At 35.7% G+C, this 23248-nt stretch overlaps 1 protein-coding gene across 1 annotated transcript in view; it reads right to left on the bottom strand.

Moving 5' to 3' along the window:
* ROBO1 (roundabout, axon guidance receptor, homolog 1 (Drosophila)) overlaps nt 1-23248 on the bottom strand; it is a 752594-nt gene that overhangs the window by 97431 nt on the left and 631915 nt on the right. The window contains exons 7-12 of the mRNA XM_006889823.1: nt 15527-15535; nt 10783-10907; nt 9143-9314; nt 1913-2118; nt 343-424; nt 15-183 (exon numbers count right to left, since the gene is read on the bottom strand). Coding sequence (XP_006889885.1) covers nt 15-183; nt 343-424; nt 1913-2118; nt 9143-9314; nt 10783-10907; nt 15527-15535 — 763 coding nt within the window. The remainder of the gene's footprint in view (nt 1-14; nt 184-342; nt 425-1912; nt 2119-9142; nt 9315-10782; nt 10908-15526; nt 15536-23248) is intronic.

Genomic DNA, 23248 nt, shown 5'->3' with positions numbered 1-23248 from the left:
AATTTTCACTGTACCTGAAGGCTTCAATTATATAAGATGTTGGGGTTGCACCTGAATTCAAATTTGGTTGCCAGGACAAAGTTACTGTATTTCTGCTGACATCTGTAACTTCAGGCTTTGAGGGGGCACTAGGGATTAGATTTGGGTCAGTGGGTCTCGGAGGCTGAACTGGGACTCCAAATTCTAACAAAGAACAAAAGAATTTACAAAAAAGTGTTTACATAATATAGTAAATATATACACGTAGAGAATATATCTACATACCTAAGAAGCCATCAGGATACCCAATTAATCAATTTACCATTTTAAGAAATGCATTTAAAGGTAAAATTTTCTATTTACCTTGAACTTCAATGAATGCACTCCATGTTGCTTCGCCACTAGGGGTGGATGCGATGCAGGTATAGCGACCAGAGTCACCCAGCTGAGAAGAGAGAGGGAAAATAACTATTTGGAACAATCAAGAGCTCATTGGGCTAGAAAAGTAATTACAGGTTTGTATATGAGCCATGAATATAGATAACTGCATTAAAATTCTCTAACCAGAAACTTCCTCCTAATTGATATATTTCTATTGAATGTAAAAAAGGGGTAAAAAACTACATAACGATGGGAAAATCAATTTGTAAATAGTTATTTTCAATGTATAAAAATTTTGGTCAGTGTCAGTGTTATAAGGAATTATTAGGGTATGACCCTTGTTAAATCACAAGGGATATCTTTGTTATATCTTTGTATCTTCATATTTAAATTCATTAAGTCACATTATGAGAATACTTAATTTTTAACAATGATTCTGCTATTTTTTTATTTTATCTGAGCTATGCCTACATATACATCTGATACAAACAGGATTTTTTTTTTCATATTGATATTCTAGTTTTAATCATATGTCTAACTACATAGATCGAAAAAATGAGATAATGTATGAAAAAGAAAAGACTTCGTCTGTTAATTTTCCTCCTTTTCATCATTTAAGTTTTGTTTTTAACCTAAAATTTAAGGTTGATACTTATTAAGTAAACACATATCACAAACTCAACTTCAAAATCAGCAACAGCATACTAAAACCATCTAGGCTCTAACTTCAAGTAACATTAGATCAAGGAAGAATATTATCATCTTGCTCTGACAATTGGAATAACAAAGTCACAATAGTTGTCACAAAGAGTACAACATATTAACTTTTGAGACACATTAAGTGAACTGTTATCTGATCCAAAACTTCTAAGCAGCCACCCACAATAGGTATTACAGCAATGGAAATTTATGTTTACTGCTGTCAAGACTATTCTTTCATATGCTTCAGGAGCTTGTCTCATCTTGATCTATAAAGAGAAAGAAAAACAAAACAACCGAGTCTTGAAAGAACAGGCATAAGCTATGATGCCCTGGGAAAGTAAATTCCTAAATTGTTCCCACAAACCCGTGGGCTTTTCATCATTAATGGGCTGATTTGAAATGTATACCCAATGTATACAATGCATTATACCTTTTGTCTGTAGGTACAGTATCCTGGAACTCCAAGAGAACTACTGGAGAACAATGAACATAAAATGGTACTGGAAAATTTCTTGGGAAAAAAATCTTTTGTCAGATGACTGCATCACAGCACAACTTGAGGTCTTCTTTCCCAAATCCCCACCTATTTTCCTCAATTAATATGTCTTAGAAAGCTTTTTCTCCTTAATGGAGAACTGCAGACTACTTGCCATGGGCTAAACTGTGAGTGAAAGAGCATCTGAAATATACCTGGTGGAACATCTGAGAGAATAAAGTATCAAATTACAAATATATTCATACTGTTATTTAGCATTTCATTAATTTTAAAAGTTGAGATTTCAACACCAGCTGCTAGAGGCAAAAACAAAGTGGAACAAAACAGGAAGGCCAGGGTGCCATTTCCAGTTACCTTAGCGTAGCGGATCTGCAGCACGCCGCTCTCCAGTTGTCTGATTCGAGAATCCTGGGTGGAAACCAGGACTCCATCCTTTCTCCACAGAATTGTGGGCACCGGACTGCCTGTGGCCACACAGCTGAGGACTAACGTGCCATCCACCGCTACAGTCTGATTCACAGGGCCTTGGCGAATGACTGGGGGAGGCCGGTCCGCAATGACTGCCAGAAGAAATAGCAGGAAATAGGTTTCTGCAACTGGAAGCAATTTTCTAATCATCCAAGCAACAGCAGTTGCTCTAGGCTTTGAAACAAACTAAAGATAATTAAACAAGTAATTAAAATAGGAGCCATGCATTATTCAGAATGCATTTATATGATGATGTACTGACTCAGAATGTTAAAACGAGATACCCGGCACTGTTTCCAAGTGATCAACCACTGATTGAGCCTGCTATGTTTTCAATGAACTGGGTTAACTCAAGAGCTGAGGGACTGAAGGAAGATGAGGAGCTGTGAAGTCAATGTGCAGCTGTAAGAAGAAGATGTTTGATGTTTTAAAACTTTTACATATGGGGGGGGGGCACAACACCAAAGAACTCTTTTACCTCTAAGAGAAAAGATGAGTATAAAGTACAAAACAAGCTGATATTCTGAAATACTTTGTCCAGTAGACAAAATGATGTTACTATCCGAGCACAAATGACAAGCTCGGAGATACAAAAGCATTTTTGACTTTCCTAATTTTTAAGTCAATTATGACTGAGCTTCTTACCCTTGTTTAACCTTGTACTTCTGTGAAAAGATAAATTGTGGGAATTACCTAATCCTAATGAATTCAGTCTGCAGCACTGTGGTGTTTTGTATTGCTCTGATGTGTGTGTGACCACAATTTCAGCAGTATCCCACATACCAGCACAGTCACCCATGGTAAACAAGTGTTCACAAAACTTCTAGACTAAAGACTCAAAAGAAAAACTTACCACCTACTTCCAAAGTGAGTCACTGAAAACTCTATGGAACCCAAGAGAAAATTTTCCATTATTAGTACTGGATGATAGGCCACCCAATTTGGAAGACAGTTGCACCAAGAAGCTCAAAAATACCAATAATCATGAAGAAGATATAGATCTGGCAACAGTCTGGTCTGTTACACATAAGTTCTCTATTAGTTGGAGGTAACTAAAAACAAAAATAGTGAATTTACAGAAAGCTAAAAGGTAGCCAAACACATTGCTAGTAGGACAAGAGATAATTGAAGATAATGTAACTTAGTAAATATCATACTGTTGTTTTGAAATTAACAAAAGTGAGGAAATCACTTTGCAACACTGTAGCATCAAATAATGGTTTTAATATATATTGTTGTACAGGAAAAAGATGGACAATCTCCTACATTGTGATTTACAGTCTTTGAAAACCCACTGCAGGATCAGCTGTGATTTTGTTCCTACTAGACGGCGTTGAATAAGTGATTGAATGGAGGAAATAAAGACGCATTTTACTATATATAAATAAAACAATAATTATTATATGCATATAAAATTTAAAACTCAGTAACTTTATCCAATACAATAAAGCTACATTATAGAGCAAAATCCAGTTACAATGAAACTAGAATTCTTACACTAGAGCTTCGCATTACCTGAACCTGACATATTAGATAACTCCATAGATATTTTGTTCCTTAACAAATAAAAAAAAAATCGGAACTGCTTTTCAATCACGAAGCTCTAAAACTGGGTATTAATTAAAGGAGAAAGACATATAACCTTCCATTCTCCCAAAATTTGAAAAAAAATAAAATATTATAGGCAGTCACTTGATTAAAGAAAACTGGTTGCCAGAGCAACTAAATTTTGGGAGCAACAATTCACAGAGCTGGATGTGACATGTTCAACATTTTATGCACTAAAGCGTTTCACAAGTGGCAGTCACACTTCAATTTGTCTCTCATTTATCATGCAATAATTATTAGTTTTGTGCATTCAATCAAATAAAAATAGGGCAGCAAAGAAATAAAATCAGCAACTGTGCATTTTCAGTCTACTCTTCCAACTGTCTTCCACGCCTTGGTTACGACTGTGAAATTTCCTAATACCAGGGGGAGTCTTATAAGGCTGGCGTTTGAAACTTGGCAGGCATGTTACAGATACTCCATGGCTGAAAAATGTAAGCCAATATTTCTTTGCTTAGGTTTTCCTTTTATTAATCTTCTACATTATCTTCTGGAATTGGCTAAAATAAAATTAGAGGCCATGCCTGTAAAGTATGAATTTTTTTTAAAGGATGAAAATATTTTATTGCATTCAGATTTTTACAAAAGACTTTACCACCTGTGTTTCTTGATTAAGTAAATGAATGAATATTTATCTCCAGACATTAATTAAATTAGTAACAGAATGCTTCTCCATAAATGATTATAATCAAGTCCATTTTATAACTGAGTGGTTTACATTTGGCAGTCTTATTCAATTTAAAACAATTCACTATCTAAGGATTTATTCAATTTATATGCATTTACAATTCTTTGATACTTATACCATACTTAGCACTACTATCCTCCTTTGCAATTCAATCCAATCTATGCTCTCTCTGTCTGTCATTTATTTCTATGATGTGCACTGTGTGGTTAGTAAAATTGAAGAGAAAAGGGGGGCTGATAATCAGCTCCACCATCTGCCATGTGTCTTAGAAAATCTCTTTACATTTTCTAAGCCTCAGTTTTTTAATCTGTAAAATGAGAACAATAATTTTTTTTTGCTAATTAGCTCAGGAGACTGCTATTAGGATTTAAGTAGCGTAACAGAGATGTGCTTTTTTCACTGCAAGGAGGGAAGCATACATATGTTCTTTGATAATAATATTCATTCTTTTCTTAAAAAATGAACCGAAATAAGCTAATATGTGGAACAGAGTTAATACATTTAAGTGCTTGCTTAGAATATTTACACGCAGAAAAAGAAATATTTTGGTTTTATCTGAGATCTAAATAAAATACTTTGTAAAATGTTTGAATTTATACAAAACCATTATTACTAGGACATTTTCTACTTAAATAGAAATTTACATTCTACTGGAATTTTAGATTGAATTACTAGATGATGATAAAATGCAAAAAAAATGTCACAATAGAACCACAGTTCCACATGGTATTTAAATCTATGAGTTTGTCATCAGATAGGCAGAGTGCTTTAATGGGCATATCCTATACCTGTATTATTCAACAGAATACCAATAGCCACATGTTGGATTTAAAGTGCGGTAGTGAAACTAGAAAGGAGCGTTGGTAGCTTAAGGAGTAAAGAATTGTGCTAAAAGACTAAAGGCATTAAGTTAGAATCCACCAGCTGCTACACATAAGAAAGATGAGGAATCTCTTCCTGAGCAATTTCCAGACTTCAAAACAATAGGATCAATTGCAAGTGAGTCCTGTATCTACACCAATGACTGAACGGCTGAGTGAAACTAGAAGTATAGTTTGGTGGCGTTCTGTGCGCGACCTTCAGCACTCTTGGCCGACTGGCTTGGCGTGCTAGCCCAGGTTCCCCTCGACGCACACCGCGCGTGCCCCTGTCCCCGCCAAATTCAAGTTTAAATACCCTAGGTGGCAAGTGGCTGGTATACGAAAGTGTGAAGTTGTTTTTGTGTTGTTTTATTGTTTCAATTATTTCTCTGTTGCTATTAGCTATGTGCTCTGGGGACACACCCTCACCACTTTCACCTCCCATTTCCTCAACTGAAACATGGATATTGTCATTTTTATGTTAAAAATTCCTAGCTGAGTTGTCACTCACAAAAATAAGCACAGAATGATTTGAAGTAGTATAGGTAGAGTGTTGTTGTTGGTGGTGGTTGTTGTTGTTGTGCACTACCGAGTTGGAACCAACACATAGCTGATCCACCAGGTTTTCAGAGGCAGTAATTGCATGAGAGGAGATTTGCCATCCTTCTCCCATGGAGCAGCTGGTGGATTTGAAACAGTGCCTTCAGAATTGCATCACAGATTATTACCAGAAGGCCACCAGAACCCCTAGAATAGTGATGGTGGTTGTTGTTGTTGTTATGTGCTGTCAAGTTGCCTGCGACTCATAATGACCTAGAGCCCTAAACCCTGCTCTATCCTATGTCAATCCCATTGTCTCCAACACACCTACTCCCACTGCCCCAATCACACCATCGATCCATCTCATCAAGGGTCTGCTTCTTCTGTTCTGCACCTCCACTCTCCCAAACATGATGTCCTCTCCTTGCAACACGTCCAAAGTATATCAGACAAAGTTTCATAATCCTTGCCTACAAGGAGCAGGACAAACCTGTTTGTTCTCCTAGCAGTCCATGATATATTCAACACTTTCCTCCAGGACCATAGCTCAAAAGCGTCAATTCTCTTTCTATCATCCCTAGTCACTGTCTGGCTCTCCGAGGCATAGCACACAACTGAGAGGATTATAACCTGGATTAGGCACACCTTAGTCTCCAGCCTGACATCATTGCTCTTCTGTACTCTGGAGAGGTCCTTCACAGCTGACTTTCCCAATGCAATTCATATCTTGATTTCCTGGCTGCTGGTACCAAGAGTACTGACTGTGGAGCCAAGCAAACTAAAACGGTTAACTATCTCAATCTCTTCACCATCTATCACGATAAGCCAATTGGCCGAGTGGTGAGAATCTTTGTTTTCTTGATGTTAAGCTTCAATCCATATTGAATGCTGCAGTCCTTGACCTTCTGCAGCAAGCACTTCAGGTCCTCCTCAGTTTCAGCAAGCAGGGTTGTGTCATCTGCATAACGCAGATTGTTGATGAGTCTTCCTTAATCCTGATGCCACATTCCTCCTTTTACAGTTCTGTGTCCCGATGATCTGTTCTGCATGCACATTGAAAAGGTATGGAGACAGAATACATCCCTGCCGGACGCCCTTCCCAATTTTGAACCATGTAGTATCTCCTTGCTCTGTTAAGACAACTGTCTCTTGGTCCAAGTATAGATTTTGCATAAACACAATCAAATGTTCTGGGAATTCTTCCCAGAGTCAGCCACAGCTTGTTGTGATCCACATAGTCAAAAGCCTTTGCATAGTCAATGAAGCACAGATAGACATTCCTCTGATACTCTCTGCTTTCTGCTAAGATCCATCTTACATTAGCTATAATATCCCTGGTACCATGACCTCTTCTAAGCCCAGTCTACACATCTGGCAGTTCTCTGAAGACATATTGCTCCAGTCAATTTTGATAATTTTCAGCAGAATTTTCCTTGCATGTGATAATGATATTGTTCAATAATTTCCGCACTCTGTTGGATCACCTTTCTTTGAATGGGAACAAACATCGATCTCTTCCAGTCAGTTGGCCAGCTGGCTGTCCTCCAGATTTCTTGGCACAACTTAGTGAGCACATCCAGAACAGTGTCTGTTGAAATACGTCAATTGGTATGCTGTCAACTCCTGGAGCCTTGTTTTTTGTCAATTATTTCAGAGCAACTTGAACTTTCTCCTTCATCACCACAGACTCTGCTCCTAAGTTATTTCATGAAATTCTCATGTGTCAGCCAATTCCTCCTGATACGGTGACTCTGTATACTCCTTCCATCTTAAATTATAACAGTAGTTACATCTATGTAAATTGTATTTCCTCAGAGTCAAACAAAGATCTAAAGACATAAAATTATATGAGAATGCAGTGTTCTATCATCTCAAAAATAATATACTTTTTACCCCTACATCAGTCCCTTTCCATCCTCCCTCAATTATATACATACAGAGAGAGAGAGAGACAAAGAAAACTCTGGTGGCCTAGTGGCAAGAAACTGCACTGCAATCCCAAAGGCATGCGATTCAAGGCCATCAATTGCTCCATGGGAGAAGGATGGGCAATCTCCTCCTGTTCACTGCATGCCTCTGAAAACATGCTGGAAGGTCAGTATGGCACAGTTCTAACTCTATGGTACACAACAACAATTTATAAACAACACACAGACAAGATAATCTTGGTATCCATTACATACATAAATTCATCATGCTGTATTCATTTACTCTATGTATTTTACAATCATTATATACGTCACTTTACACAATGGAAGTAGAGTTACAGAGAAAAACCTCAACCTTTCTAGTAATAATATGGGATGTAATTAGGGGCAAGACAAAGAAGAGATGAGGAATTAGCAGGTAGTTAAAGCTGCAGATTATAGATGACAAAGACTGAGAGGTGTCACAAAGATGATAGCAATTTGATATGAAAGGTTGAGGAGCCAAGGAGGACTCTGTGGTTTCTGAGTCAGGAAGCAATTGCTATTATATTGAATACTTAAATTATTATCTAAGTAAAAAAAAAAAGAGGGGGTAAAGATCTCAAGCTGAGTGAATGTCTATAGCTAGCTTCTTTTACTCTTGTTTTCTCTTCTTTCGACCATCTATTTTCCTCCTTGAGAGACTCAACGTTCTTTTAAATTCTGTAACTTGAACTGAAAAATATTCTAATCACAGCAATAAATTAGTTTCTGGAAGAGACAAGCCCTTTACCATAATTATGATACACATTTAACCTTCAATTTGGAATTTTGTTTATGTATGTGTGTGTTCTTATATTCCATTTTTTTCTTTTCTAATTATGGCTACTCTATATTTTATGGGTGGAGAATTTCCTCCATCACTGTCACTGTTGTTGTTGTTGTTGTTGTTGTTGTTATGTGCCGTCGAGTCGTTTCCGACTCATAGCGACCCTATGCACAACAGTCCTAAACCCTGCTCTATCCTGCACCAACTGCACCGCCTCTGACACACCCATCCCGATTAATTGATCATGTTTAGGGAAGTGAATAAACAGAAAACATCTTAATATTAAAAAAATGTCCATTATACTGACTTGGATGTTGGAATTTGGATTTATAAGCAATTTATCAGAACTCCTTACTCCTTAATTTAGTGGAAAGAGAAAAAACATAACTCATACTGAGAAAATATAAAATAATTGGATTTGTCAAAGTATTGAAATATTTCTTTGTGAAACTAGTATTAACTTTTTTGGAAAACTGCTACAATTTTAAGATTCTTACTCATGTTATTGTACTCCTAAGTGAAAGAATAATTTTTTACTTCATTATTCTATCAACACTGTCTTCAACTTTATAGCAAAATAGTGGTAAGAAAAGACATAAAGTTGGAAATAAATCTTTCTACTGGCACTTTCTTTAGCCCTTGTATCAAAAAATTGTAAGTCTGAAGTAAAATGTTCTACTTTACCATCAGTTACTTCCAAGTATGCTTTTGTGATGATACTTCCAGCAACATTTAAAGTCTGGCAGATGTAATAACCAACATCAGATCGCTGGACATTAGTAATAGTGAGGTCACCAGTCTGGGAGACAGAGAATCGGCTAGATGACTGTGGTGGTTGATATGAGAAAAGCAGATTCTAAAATCCCAAATTTGGAAGAGAGGAGTAAAAATTGGTTAGGTTCAAATATTTTGTCATATATGACTATACATTTAAACAGATACACAAACACAAAAATTAAACACATTGAAGATCACACACGTGAAAAAAATTCTATCTAGGTTTAATAATCTAATCTTAAGTGACTATCATTGATAGTGCCATTGTAAAAATTAAAACAAATTCTAAATTCCACTATTTTTTCTATAACTATCAGTATTGAATCATAACTACAGAGAGAATAATTTAGAATACATCTCTATAAAACGTTTCATATATTTATCCAAAACAAGTTTAAAAGTTGTTGAACACATACATGCAATATATATGATTATGAGTATTGTGAACATTTTTACTTTTAATATATAAACAATGAATTTTAAACACGTTCTGACAAATGTAAGTTTAAATATACCATCTTGGCACCATAACAAGTATTTCTATTAGCTGTTCATCATTATCCATGTTCAATAACCTCTGTCAACTGTTAACACTTATTATATTTTCATGTTAAATTATGTGAATATCTATTACATATTTTTAAAATTTCTAGTACTGAATCTAATAGTTGATGAAGCTTTTGATGAATAACTGATTAAGCTTTATATTTTGGGGAGGTTATCATAAACAGAAGGAAGATCAAGAAGTGGTATTATTTTATGACTTCAGAAGAGGCTTCTGGGTCATTATGGAGATTGTATATTTACTTAAAAAGTAATGCAGCATGTCATAGACTTACTGGGAATAAAGAATATCAACTTTTGTTTTTCTAACTGAAAAAAAAGTTTCTTCTTTAAAAAATTAGGTGCCTACCCTGCACACTGTTTCACTATGATCAACAAAAACATGCCCAATGATGTAAGAAAAAAAAACAAACAAAACTTGGTTAGTAAAGCTTAAGTACATGATTTGTAAACTTGACATAAAATATAAACCTGATAAAGGTTAGCTATGAGTCTGTTCCAATTCATGGATTCAGAGCAACAACAAGCAATATTAAACATTATATAAATAATAAAGAGAATATAATATTTGATGGTCCTGAAGGCAAGTTAAGAATCATGATGCTTACAGAGAAATCACACTGAATAGTTATTTCTTTTCAGTATACATAACTATCAGATGATACATAATTCTAATACTTGATAATCAGAAATAATAATTGTGTTGAGTAAAGAAAATAGTTGGGTTGTTTATACATAGCTCAATTAGAAGTGAACTTAAAACTACAAGATTAAACAAAAACATTGTTCCATACACCATCCAGCGGACTGAAACCAAACCAGAAAAATGATTTTGAGGGTTAGAACAATGAAGAACAGTTTCTATCTTATTGATAATTTTTTCTAAGGCAGTCAGAGTTTTCTCAGTTCTTCCAGTGTCAAGATATTATCACTACATAATATATCTTTGTTTATTAAAATACAAATAGGAAAAGAGGTCATACCTGACTTCCTTCTCTCCTCCAAAAAATAGCAGGCTGAGGGTTTCCAGTTGCTTCACACTGGAAAGTTACAGTTCGTCCCAAGGCAACAACTTGGTCTCTGGGTTTGACAACAAAATGTGGAGGTTCTAAAGGACAAGATACAAATTACACTGAATCAAACACATATAGTTATGTTCCTAATTGAGACAATGTGCTGATAACCCAAATGCCAATTTTATTTTACACAACATGTTATGCACGATAGTATAAAATATGCTAATTCCCATCCTTAATTTGACACGAAATTATTAAATACATATTTATGGAAGGGAATATAGTTGCTTCATGAAGAGGTTTTATTACCTGACCTTGGAAGATTAACCTCTGTGTTAGAAAGAATTCTTGAGTTAAAATTTGCTCCTTCGCATTTAAAGTATATGTGAATCTGTATGAATAAATATTATTTTTGCTCATTTAGAGCTGCTTAAAGGTGAATGGACTTGAATCATACACACAAGGGTCTCCTGATGCAGACAGGTTCTAAAATGACTTTAATTTAACTCAAAAGCTCCTGAAATGCTACCATGCAAATTATAACAATTTAAAATCTTCAGTCCAATTATTTGAATAGGAATGAATTTAAAAGCAACAGTGGAGTGGAAAGCCTCCTTCATTTACATAGGCAAGGGCATGTTCAAACGGAATATATATGGAAATGAAGGCAAATTTGAAACATCTGCTCATCCTGACATTATAAATACTGCCAGCTTTGTCCAAACTGTTTGATTTATACAGACTTAAATGGCCACTTCATCCGGCAGTAAATAGTGTGTCAGAAAATTGTGTCAGTTACACTGAGAGCAATGGCAGCTGAAAACATTAGGTGGGCTGATGGAGCAACCACTGAGAGGATAGTAAAAAAGCTTGTTTGGAGGCTGGGCCTTATGCTGAGGAAAATGTGTACTGAATGTTAGTCTTTTTACCTATTGTTTACACTTTTCTGATTCATTTCTTATCAGCTGTCTGAAGCACCTAATTATTCTTCTCCCCTGTCTCCATTCAGATTGAAGTGAGTGTTTCAAGTCAGACATTTAACAGTATTTAACAGACAGGATCCTTCTAATCTACTTTTTAAAGCTTTTCCATTATTTCTAACCTTTGCTTTTAAAGGAAGCTTTAGTTACTTATGTCAGACACTTAGGTAATGTCTTAAAATTAATATAAACCCAAAATCATATTCTACCTATGCTCACGAATCATAAATGCCACCACTCTGCTCACAAGGATATTATTTCTTAATGAATTGCTAAAAAGTATAATTCTCTTTTCTTAAAATCCCCTGATACATACCTATCTGTACATCTATCTAGTATGCGTGTGTTCTTACTGTAGGTATTTGATGTTCATATACATTGAACATTAAGATAATTGAATACACTGGTTATTATACATATTAAAAAATTCACTCATTTACTGCTGTTGAGTCAGAACTAACTCATAGCTGACCCTCTGGAGGGTTTTTAGAGGCCGTAAATAACATGGAAGGAGACTGCCAACCTTTCTCCCATAGAGTCAGTGCTGTATTCAAATCCCTAGTCTTTGGCTGGCAGGGTAACTCCTGATCCACTAGACCATAGTGGGGGCAAGGGGCGGGGTGGTTGGAGTGGGGAGAGGACACAACAAACTAAGATTATATAGCAGCAAAGACGAAGAAAGCAATTAGGACTTCTAACTTCTATATTAGTGTACTGGCTTCTAAACCTCCATTTTATTGAGGCTTAGTAGAAATTACACTATTTGACTAGAAAATTATAGGAGATCTGAAAAATCAGGTCAACTGCTTTCCACTATCCTATAACTTACAAAGGAGAAAATGCAAAGTTAGAGGATATAGTTTGGGACCAATTCAGTAATGATGAAGTGCTAGCTTGTAATTTTTTTAAGAACTGTGATTGTAATTGAGTGGTGTGCTCATGAATTTAGCAAACACTGTCATTATGCAGGTATAATAATAGGCATGTGAATCATTGCTTGGGATTTCCCCAAGTACAGAGACATACATGAGCACTCAATTTCTTATTTAAGGTCTGGAATAATTGACATGGAAATCAGACCTAAAAAATGAAAGGACATTGCCTGAATAATAAAATAATCCAGAATAGGGTTCGGTTTATGTCAATGAAAGAAAACCAAAAGATTAATTAAATAAATGTGAATATATGACTTTCCAATAGGCAGGGATCTGAGTAGGAAAATATAAATGCTCAAACCACTTAGTCCTGTAAAAACTTTGGGTGGTCTCTTTCCTAAATCTCAGAAGCATGTCTAATAACATGGGCCAGAATCTCCATTTCTTTAATAAAATGCCAACTCTCCTCAAACCTCAAAGACTTATTTTGGAAAGAGGGTTACAAATCCTTATGCTAACTATATTCATCCTGCAGCAATTCTTCCACACAGGATATTTGTCTGGAAATGAATTTACTGCATTTTGTAGGCATATTATTGAGCCAACATCAACAGTGACATCAGTTATAAGATATGAGAAAAGTACCATTAAAAAAAAAACCCACTTTTCTTCATGTATGCAATGTAGTTATATATATTTTAGGAGAAAAAGTCATGCTAACTAAAGATAGCTCTCTCTCAAGTAATCAATTATCTACCTGTCTATGTTGAGAAGGTCACAGAGAATATGTACCTACCTTTTTTTTACATAATATATTTGAATACTTTTGAAAGTTACAGCACTTCTAATGTGGTATGATTAAAACAATATAAACATATTCAATCATATGTGGTCAGTGCTAAAACTTTGGACAAGTTGGAAATGCATAGAGGGGCAATAAAAGATAAAGCTACTCATAATGGTACCATGCACACTAGATGGTAATTTTAAAAAATATCCTTCTATAATTTTGCTGAATATCTAATAATGCATGTAGAGATCACTCTTTTTCACCCATTCCTATTATTTTAAACTTAGAGTGTTTGTAATTATTGCCACTGAAAATAGCAATAACATTAGCATTCTTCTGATACACATACTCAAAATCATTACCTTGAGGTACAGGTCCAAGGTTAGAGAAAATATAACTATCTAGAGTATGTAAGACAACTATACTAAAGTTATAATTTAGCTCAACATTTCATTGATAATACATGTTATGAATTTTTCTTTGTAATATTTAGAAGAGAAATTTTATTCCTTTCTCATATATGCTGTAAACACATTGTTCTAATTTGTCAACAATCTTTTCTTAATGTTTAGGCATTTTTGCTATTGTACCTTAATGTGATTATTTAAAATGCATGTCTCAGCCCAGTTACATAGTTCACCTCTACTTCTACCCTGTCCTTCATGAGTATTTAAAAAATTTTTACAATGAAATTTTATTCCAACTCTTTTTCTGTATTTAAAAGAAGCTATTTTTTTTTAATGGCTAATTATTACAGGCCATGGTCTTTGCTATCACTTGTTATGCATCAGAGAGTTGGACAATGACTAGGGAAGATAGAAGGAGAATTGATGCCTTTGAACTGTGGTGCTGGAGAAGAGTGTTGAGGGTATCATGGACTGTTAGGAAAACAAACAGATTCATCCTGGAAAGGGTCAAACCGGGCTGCTCCTTGGAGGCAAGGATTCTAAGGCTCCATCCAACATACTTTGGACATGTTGCAAGGAGGGACAGGTCCTTGGAGAGGGACAGCATGCTTGGCAGGGTGGAGGGACAGCGCAGAGGGGGAAGGCCCCCTATGAGGTGGATTGATTCAGTGACTGGGGTAATCAGTACAGGTGTGTCGGAGATGGTGCGATTGGCACAGGACAGAGCAGAGTGTAGGGATGTTGTACATAGGGTCGTTATGAGTTGCAAGTGACTCGATGGCACATAACAACAACAATTATCACGTCAACATTTCTGAAGAATACAAGATATCTGTATATCAAGTTATCACTTCCAAAATACATAATTTTTTTAACTTAATGACTAGCAAAACCAGTTGTTACAAGGCCAAACTATTTCCTAGCACCACTCAACAAATGTATACAAATTTTCTCCAAAAGGTTATTTAGTAATATGAAAAAGTGAATGGACCTTCCCAAGTTTCTGATCATAAAAATGCTTAAAAATTGATAGTTCTTTATTTGCATGGGGACAAAAATGTCTCAAAGCAAATTTTAATGTACTTTTGATATAGTTTATGATTATTTCTTACATAAAATGGAATGGCTGTGACACAGACATGGAAATGAGTGAAAACAGCCCCAGATACCGTTAACAACTACTCTTGAACAGTAGATGCCCAAAACTCAGATAGATAGATGGACATGAATTTCTAAACATATTTTGTGGGGAGGAAAAAGCCCCAAGTGGTTTTCTTAAAGTACTGCTGTTTTGTTGTTGTAGATGGTGGTGGTTGATTTTTTTACATATATTAATTGACTTAGTAAATTATAAAATTACGTCCAATCACTTTTTTTACTATCTATTTAAAAGGTGAAGAGTGAAGAAACAGAAGGATGCAGATGATAAATTACTTAATAAGACATAAGTTAGCAACCCCATTACCTTTCCTCTTTGTCACAGTTACCCATACTTCCTGCAGACTTTATTCTGTGCAGTCTGTCTTTGTAGCCAATGACAAGTGAAACATGGAGGCTGACTGGTTGAAGGACATAGAAGGGTATGGATGGAAAGGGGAAGAGAAGTTCCAGTCACAGTGACACGGTGATTAGAAGATGGCCAATAAAATGTCAACTTACCAGACCCAACTAAAACAAAACAAAAAGAAAACATGGAATAAATAAAAATAAAGAAACATAAAACAAAACAAAAATGTAGTAAAATTGACTTAACAATGATTTTGCTTTAAAAATAAAGAACACATTAATATTTGAACATACGACTCATATTGTCTATGGATGAATATTTGTTAGCATTTTGAGTAGTGTCATGAATAATTATTAAAAAATAGAAATGAGTTTTAAAATCTAGAATGATTAAATGACAGGGTTATAATGAATGAAAGCTATGAACATTTTTCAGTGACTGTATTTATTACTACTAGATGACAGAGTTAGACAAGCGTATGTATGGGCTTAAAACACTATAAATCTTAGCTGCTAATGCTACATTAGAAACTAAAATTAAGCACCTTAATGAAAGATACAAAATGGTTAAATCCCACAACTTCTCTACAAGGTTAATGTTTAAAAGGTTCATCCTGCCAATGATCTTCTACTTAGTCAATACGTCTGAAATTAAACATGAATACAAATCACCAGTATTCTGATTAGAATAGAGATACAGATTCCATTGATCAGGGGCAGGGCTTGAAATTTTGCAAATTCAAAATGAAACCAGGTAATGCCAGACACCACCAGCGCTATGATTACAAACTGAATAGGGCAAGGTTATTAAAAGGTACGACATTTAAATTCTTGTACATTTTTAAATGAGAAGGTGCATAGAAACAATATGAATAAATTATAAAGACAGATGACTTTATAGTCCTATCTATAATCTTATTTACATACCTTCTTCAATGCTAAAGCACTGGACATTTTAATATAGTAAGCACAACGCATATATTTAACATACTGCTAAGTGATTGTTTTGTTTCTATATTTAGAAACAAAGGCAGAAAGTTACTATCCAACACAGAATATTTTGTTAGTAGCCTAGCAGACATTGACAAGAGATTTTACCCAAGGAAATAATTCTTTCAAGTAAATAATAACTTTCAACAAGTTTAATATAAATTTCTATCGCTAAAGCACGACAAAGACCAGAAAATTAAAAAGAAGACTGCCTGCTCATTGCTACCACATATCCAATAATTAAGTCACTAAGAAACATTACAATTTCCTTAAAAATCACTGACAATTTTCTCTTTCTCTGTAAAGAAGGACTAATTAAGTATAATTTTTTTACTCACTTCAGAAAACTTTAAAATAAAAATATCTTTCATTTAGTCTAAATAATTGTGTTGATTTGTATTTTGTTTTTAACAGCTCAACAACTTATTACTGTGATCCATAGTTGACCCTCCAACAGGTTTTCAGAGGCTACAAATCACACAGGAAGAGACTGCCCCCTCTCTCCTGGAACAGCTGGAGAATTCAGTAGCTGGAGGAGACCAACCTTTGGGTTGGCAGTGCAACTCCTTAACCACTGAGCCAAAATTATTTGTTTTACTTAGATTCCAAGATGAAAATGGAGAAGATAGGTTAAACAGTAGATGCCTTTGATACTTTCACAATGTCTTTAAAACAGCAGGAAAAGTTATTTATAAATGACAAGTGAGGTTACCAGACTGTAAATGTAGTGCAAAAGTGTAAGGAACCTTGGTGGCTCAGTGCTTAAGTACTGACTTTTTAACTGCAAGACTTGAACTTGCTAATTGCCAGCCACTGTCAGAGCAGAAAGAGAAAAGTCTGATCCAATAATGATTTTTATCTTAGGAACTCCACAGGACAGTACTTATTTGGTCTTGCAGGGTGATTATTATCTGGAATCAACCCTATGACCATGAGGATTTGTTTTAGGTTTTGGGTGGGTTTGCTTTGTTGTAGTTTTGTTTTTTGGTTGTTTTTTTTTAATGACACTGTCAGAGATTTTAGCTAAACTAAGGAAATCTGATTTCTTTTTGTTCCAAAAGAGAACTCCACAATTGATCTGAAAGTATAAAGAAGTCTGGTGGGATAATCTGTACAAAGCTGTGCTTCTAAGCCAGAAGATGTGCCTCTCTGTGCATTCAAATCTGCCAGCAGCTCTGTGGGATAAAGATGAGAATGAGTGATATTAATGAAAATTAAGATTGATCCAATGGCTTAAAGAGCTGATGATGCAAAATGATGTCTAGCTTGGCTGCTAACGGAATGACTAGTGGTGCAAGTCCACACAGATGTGCCACCAGAGGAAGGATTGATGACTGACTGTTAAAACAAGGCATGAAATAAACATTATAGGAAGCACAGTCCTACTGTGACACACATGGGCCCCAGGAGTTAGTATTAACTTGCCAGCAATTTTATATTATCACAAGATGAAAGACATTAGTCTGCACTATTTCTCAGTCATGATTTTTAGAAGCTTAAAACTTTTTAATATTTCAAAAGTATCTTACATATTAGATGTATGAAAACATATCTCTGAGTCATTATTGTTTTGTTTACAAACAAAAATAGGTGTGGAACTTTTATATTAAGATCGAACAACACATAAAAGTTTAGACTAATGTATTTATATATTATATAGAAAGCAAATTATATTTGAAAGATAATTTTTAGTTTGTTGTTGTTGTTATGTGCCATTGAGTCACTTGCAACTCATAGCAACCCTATGTGCAAGAGCCCTAAACCCTGCTCTGATCTTGTGCCAACCTTATGGTCTTTGACACACCTACTCCCAATTGCCCCAGTGACTAGATCAATCTATCTAATCTAGGGTCTTTGTCTCTTGCGCTGTCCCTATACCCACACAAGCATGATGTCTCTCTCCAAGGACTGATCCCACCTTGCAACATGTCCAAAGTATGTCAGATAAAGCTTCAGAATCCTTGCCTCCAAAAAGCAGCCTGGTATCACCTTCTCCAGGATGAACCTGTTTGTTGTCCTGGCAGTCCATGGAATATTCAACACTCTTCTCTAGCACCACAGCTCAAAGGTATCAATTCTTTCCATCATCCCTAATCATTATCCAGTTCTCTGATGCATAGCAAGCAATTGCCTGGATTAGGGACACCTCAGCCTCTAGCCTGATGTCACTGCTCTTTAGTTCTTTGGAAAGGTCCCTGACAGCCAACTTTTCCCAGTGCAATTCAGCTTCTGATTTCCTGGCTGCTGGTACCAAGAGTGTTGACTGTGGAGCCAAGCAAACTAAAGCTGTTTACAATCTCAAATCTCTTCACCATCCATCACGATGCTGCCAACTGGCCCAGTGGTGAGAATCTTTGTTTCCTTGATGTTGAGTTTCAATCCATATTAAAGGTTGCAGTTTTTTTGCAGCAAGCGCTTCAGGTCCTCCTCAGTTTCAGCAAGCAGGTAGTGTCATCTGCATAACGCAGATTGTTGATGAGTCTTCCTTCAATCCTGATGCCACATTTCTCCTCATAGAGTCCAGCCTCCCAGGTAATCTATTTTCCATATAGATTGGAAAGGTGTGGAGATAGGACACATCTCTCCTGTACACACTTCCCAGTTTTGAACTATGCAGTGTCCCCTTGCTCTGTTCTGACAACTGACTCATGGTCCAAGTACAGGTTTTGCATAAGCACAATTAAATGTTCTGGGATTCCCATTTTTCTCACAGTCAGCCACAGTTTGTTGTGATCTACACAGTCAAATGCCTTTGCTTAGTCACTGAAGCACAGATATACATTCCTCTGGTATTCCCTGCTTTCAGCCGAGATCCATCTAACATTAGCTACAATATCCCTAGTACCACGAACTCTTCTAAAACCAGCCTACACTTCTGTCAGTTCTCTGCTGATGTGCTGTTCCAGTCATTTGTGGATAATCTTCAGGCTTTTTATAACCATTTTTATCAGGAAATTATTTCTCTTATCTAAATGAAACCTTGATGGTCAAAATTTAACTCTATTTTAATCTGTTCTTGTTTCAACAAACACAAAAATGCCAAGAATAGTCTCCACTTTTACTCACTACAAGGAAATGATCACACCTAACTTTCTTTTAGATAAAGACATGATAACAAATCTTTTAAGTTATTTTTGTATTTCCCCTTGGCCTAGTGGTAGTGCTGCAATCCCAAAGACACATAGTTCATATTAAGAGCTGCTCCAAGAGGGAAGGATGGACTATCTCTTCTTGTAGGATTTACTGCCTCTGAAAACCTGATATATGGTTAGCGATGAGTCAAGTCGGCTCCAACTTGAAAGCACACAACAGTAACATACATTTCTCCAGTGAGCTCTGATGGCTTAGTGGTAAGGAACTGCACTGCCAACCCAAAGGTACACGGTTTGAAACCATCAGCTGCTGCACAGGATAAAGACAGGCAATATCCTGTGTGATTTACTGTCTCTGAAAACCCACTAGAGCATCACTGCTTTGTAGGTTCTGACTCGATGGCACACAATAACAACATACATTTCTCCTAGGAGCTCTGGTGGTGTCATCCACAGGCAGATGTGCGCTTACCCAAAGACAACAACTTTCTGCTAGTTTGAATCCACCAGTGGTTAGTGGGAGAAAGATAAGCAATCTCCTTCTATGTCATTTACAGCCTCCAAAAACCCCAATGGAGGGTCAGCAATGAGTTAATCCTGCCTTGATAACAATGAGAGTACATATTTCTCTACAGTTCAAGTCAAAGAACTTCTTTCCCCACTTGTAAAACTGGAACCTGTCTGTAGCAGGTAATGTCCAGTACTGCCCAGTTGCATGCGCCCAGAAAGGAAAGAAGAAGAGAAAGCAGACATGATCCTATATATTCATTCTCCACAGAGCTCTCTGTGTGTGCCTAGCTTCACTCCCACTCTCCCAATCATTCTTCTCAACTTGTTTCCTTTCCACCTTTAAGGCCCACAGCACACTAACTCATTTCTCTTAGGAAAGAGAAAAATCATCTCTGTTTCTATCTCTTCTAATAAAACAATAAAACCATAAAAACGTTAGAGCCAGAAGTGACCTTAGCATTTATCAGTCTAGCCACTCTGTTTTAAACACAAGAGAACCTAACTGTTAAGTAACTGTCTCAAGGTCACAGATGACTAACCAAGGTCTGGCATCCAGTTCTCTCCACTAAATGCAGGATGCTACAAACGTGCCCACTCTTCAGTCAGTGTGGGCAAAACCATACAAAATAAGATACACAATGTATTTGACTTTACATTTCTGTTTTAAACTGTTAAATCTAAAAATCATTATAGACTGCAATAATTCTTTTAAAGAATTCCTCATGCCACTAAAATGTAAGAATATTTAACAACAGCTTTAAAAACACATAGAAAACTAACAAATGAAGCAAAATAAATTTAAGAATGAATAAATTTCAATATTTTCACACTTGAAATGATTGCAAATTTAAGCAAAAGTTTTTATGGCCTAAGAACAAATAATGTTACAAAATGCTTTTAAACATAATTATGTCAAATGTGTCGGCAAAACAACTTTAGAAAAATAAATATACATTCTGAGAGGTTAAACAAAGCAACATTATCCATAATGCAACCAATCTTCAATAATAGATCTAATAGGATATTTTTCTTGGAGGGTCTTTGAAAAGGAAGGAAGGAAGGAAGGAACAGAGGATTTCCCATGAAGTTAAGTCTGAATGGAAAGCATATTGTATTCACCTAGTGTTTCTATTTTATGAAAGTGTTTATAAAAAATTTAAACCCCTGTTAAGTTTCACTTCTCCAACTCCACTAATCAACTGAGTCCTTGGTTCAGATTGGGGTAATTTTTTGAGGGGAAGTTGGTTTAAATCTATTCTAGGAATCCTTCAAGGCCAAATATTCTATAGATAAAACAATTAAAGAAATACTTCAGTTGTACACAAGTTAAAACCATTTCACAGGTAAAATAAAGGTAAACAGGGGTCCAAGAAGAATAATGGCCTTAAGGAACAGACTCTGCATACTTATCTCCTGGTGATGTCAGATGTTTACAGACTATGACTCTCAGGGAAGGGAATGAAGACTGCAGCTGGGGAGTTCTGCCTTCTTCCTCCTTGCTACCACTTCCTTCTTCTCTTGCCTTACCCCTTTCTAATTCTTCAAAACTTGATGAGCCCAGTAAAGTAAACAAGAAAACTGAGCTCTAAAATTGAAAACAAAACAAAAACTCAATAGTAACAACTAATGACACTGAGTCAGAACTGACTCATTGCTAATCCTCCAGCAAGTTTTCAGACTGTAAACTGCATAGGAGACTGCCCATCTTAACCATAAAATAATGAAAAAAGCTAGTGTGAAAATAGTATATATAAATCCATGTGTGTATGTGTAACACTTCACAAAGTTTTCATTTTTGAAATCTCTAAGTGTAAACTTTCTCCTAAGACAAAAATATTAAATTTATCTATTCAGTTAATTCTCAGATCTCATGATGATTTTTTTTTTAAGTTGACATCAGTTATCTCAAAAAATACAGGACAAATCCATGTGTCATATAAATGACACATAGTCTTCTTAAAACAAAAAGTAATAAAAAATATTTGGGACTATTTAACCTTACACACATACACAGATGAACAAACAAATATTTAAGAATAAGGCCATTTTTCCTCCTTTGAGACACCAGAGTTGAAGATGATTTAATCAATGTGAATTTTGTTGTATTCTAAAAATGTTGCATTACTCCCATAATATTTAGATATAACTAAAATAAGAATGCTATTTTTTAGCAAAGAAGTAAAATTAAAACAAGGAGAGGGAAAGAAAGAAAGAAAGAAAGGGAGAGAAAGGAGGAAAAAGAAAAAAGAAAAAGAAAAGAAGGGAAAGAGAAAGAAAAGGGGGGAAATGAAGAGAAGGGAGGAAAAGAAAAAGGGGGGAAAGGAAGGAGAAAGAGAGAAAAGAAACCCCTCCTCATAGATCTACTATCTGCTTGTCATTCAAGAGCACCAGCCAGTTGGTGAATGTTAGAAGGAGAAAAAACATTACACAAAGACAGGGGTGGGGGTGGGGGTGGGGAGGTCTGAAGAAAATACGTTAGCTGAACAGGTACTTACAGTCTTTAGATTAAATCTAATAAATAAAGGGCCCCACCCGTCTTGATAACTACTCAGGCTAGACAAAAAGGAGATAATGGGCTTAAATAATAGCAGGAATGACTTAGGCAAAGTATAAAGAAGAAGCAGTTAACAGTAAAGGTCATTGAACCATGAATTGGTTGCCAACTCTGATGTCTCTAGAGGTCTTTAAAAACTGGATTTATTTCCACTTGGCCAAGGCAGTTTATACATAACTCCGTCTGGTAAAGAAATAGAGGAGCTGACTTTTAAAGTGCTTTCTTACATATACTATGTTTGTAAGGAAATAGAAATTCAGATGCAAAGTAGAGAAAAAAATGTATCTTTCTGCTTTTCTCTGCAAATTCTTCTATCAGGGTATATATAAAGACATGCTCAATTCCAGTAGACATTAGAAATGTCCACGAAAACAAAAATTAATATTTTTTTTTTAAATGAACTGGGCAAAGGGAAAGGGGGAGAGGTGAGGAAGTAAAAATGTGCAACAAGGAGTGTGTGAAAATCCAACTTGTCTGTAAACTTTTGTTAAAATCACAATTAAAATGAAAATTTTAAAAAGTCCAAGAAAGTGTGTATGTATGTGGGAGAGGAGGGATCATAAATATTAGTGAAATGATAGTTAAGATTGTGGTACTCTCACATTGAGAGTACCTATTCCAAAGAAGGGTGACCCAAGTGAGTGTGGAAACTACAGAAAATATCATTGATTTCACATGCAAGCAAGATTCTACTGAAGATTATCCAAAAACGACTGGAACAGCACATCA

The sequence above is a fragment of the Elephantulus edwardii genome, unplaced genomic scaffold (genome assembly GCF_000299155.1).
Source record: "Elephantulus edwardii isolate Elephantulus edwardi_28Jun2011 unplaced genomic scaffold, EleEdw1.0 scaffold00081, whole genome shotgun sequence".
NCBI classification, from domain to species: Eukaryota; Metazoa; Chordata; class Mammalia; order Macroscelidea; family Macroscelididae; genus Elephantulus; species Elephantulus edwardii.
This window is presented reverse-complemented; position numbering and strand designations above follow the sequence as displayed.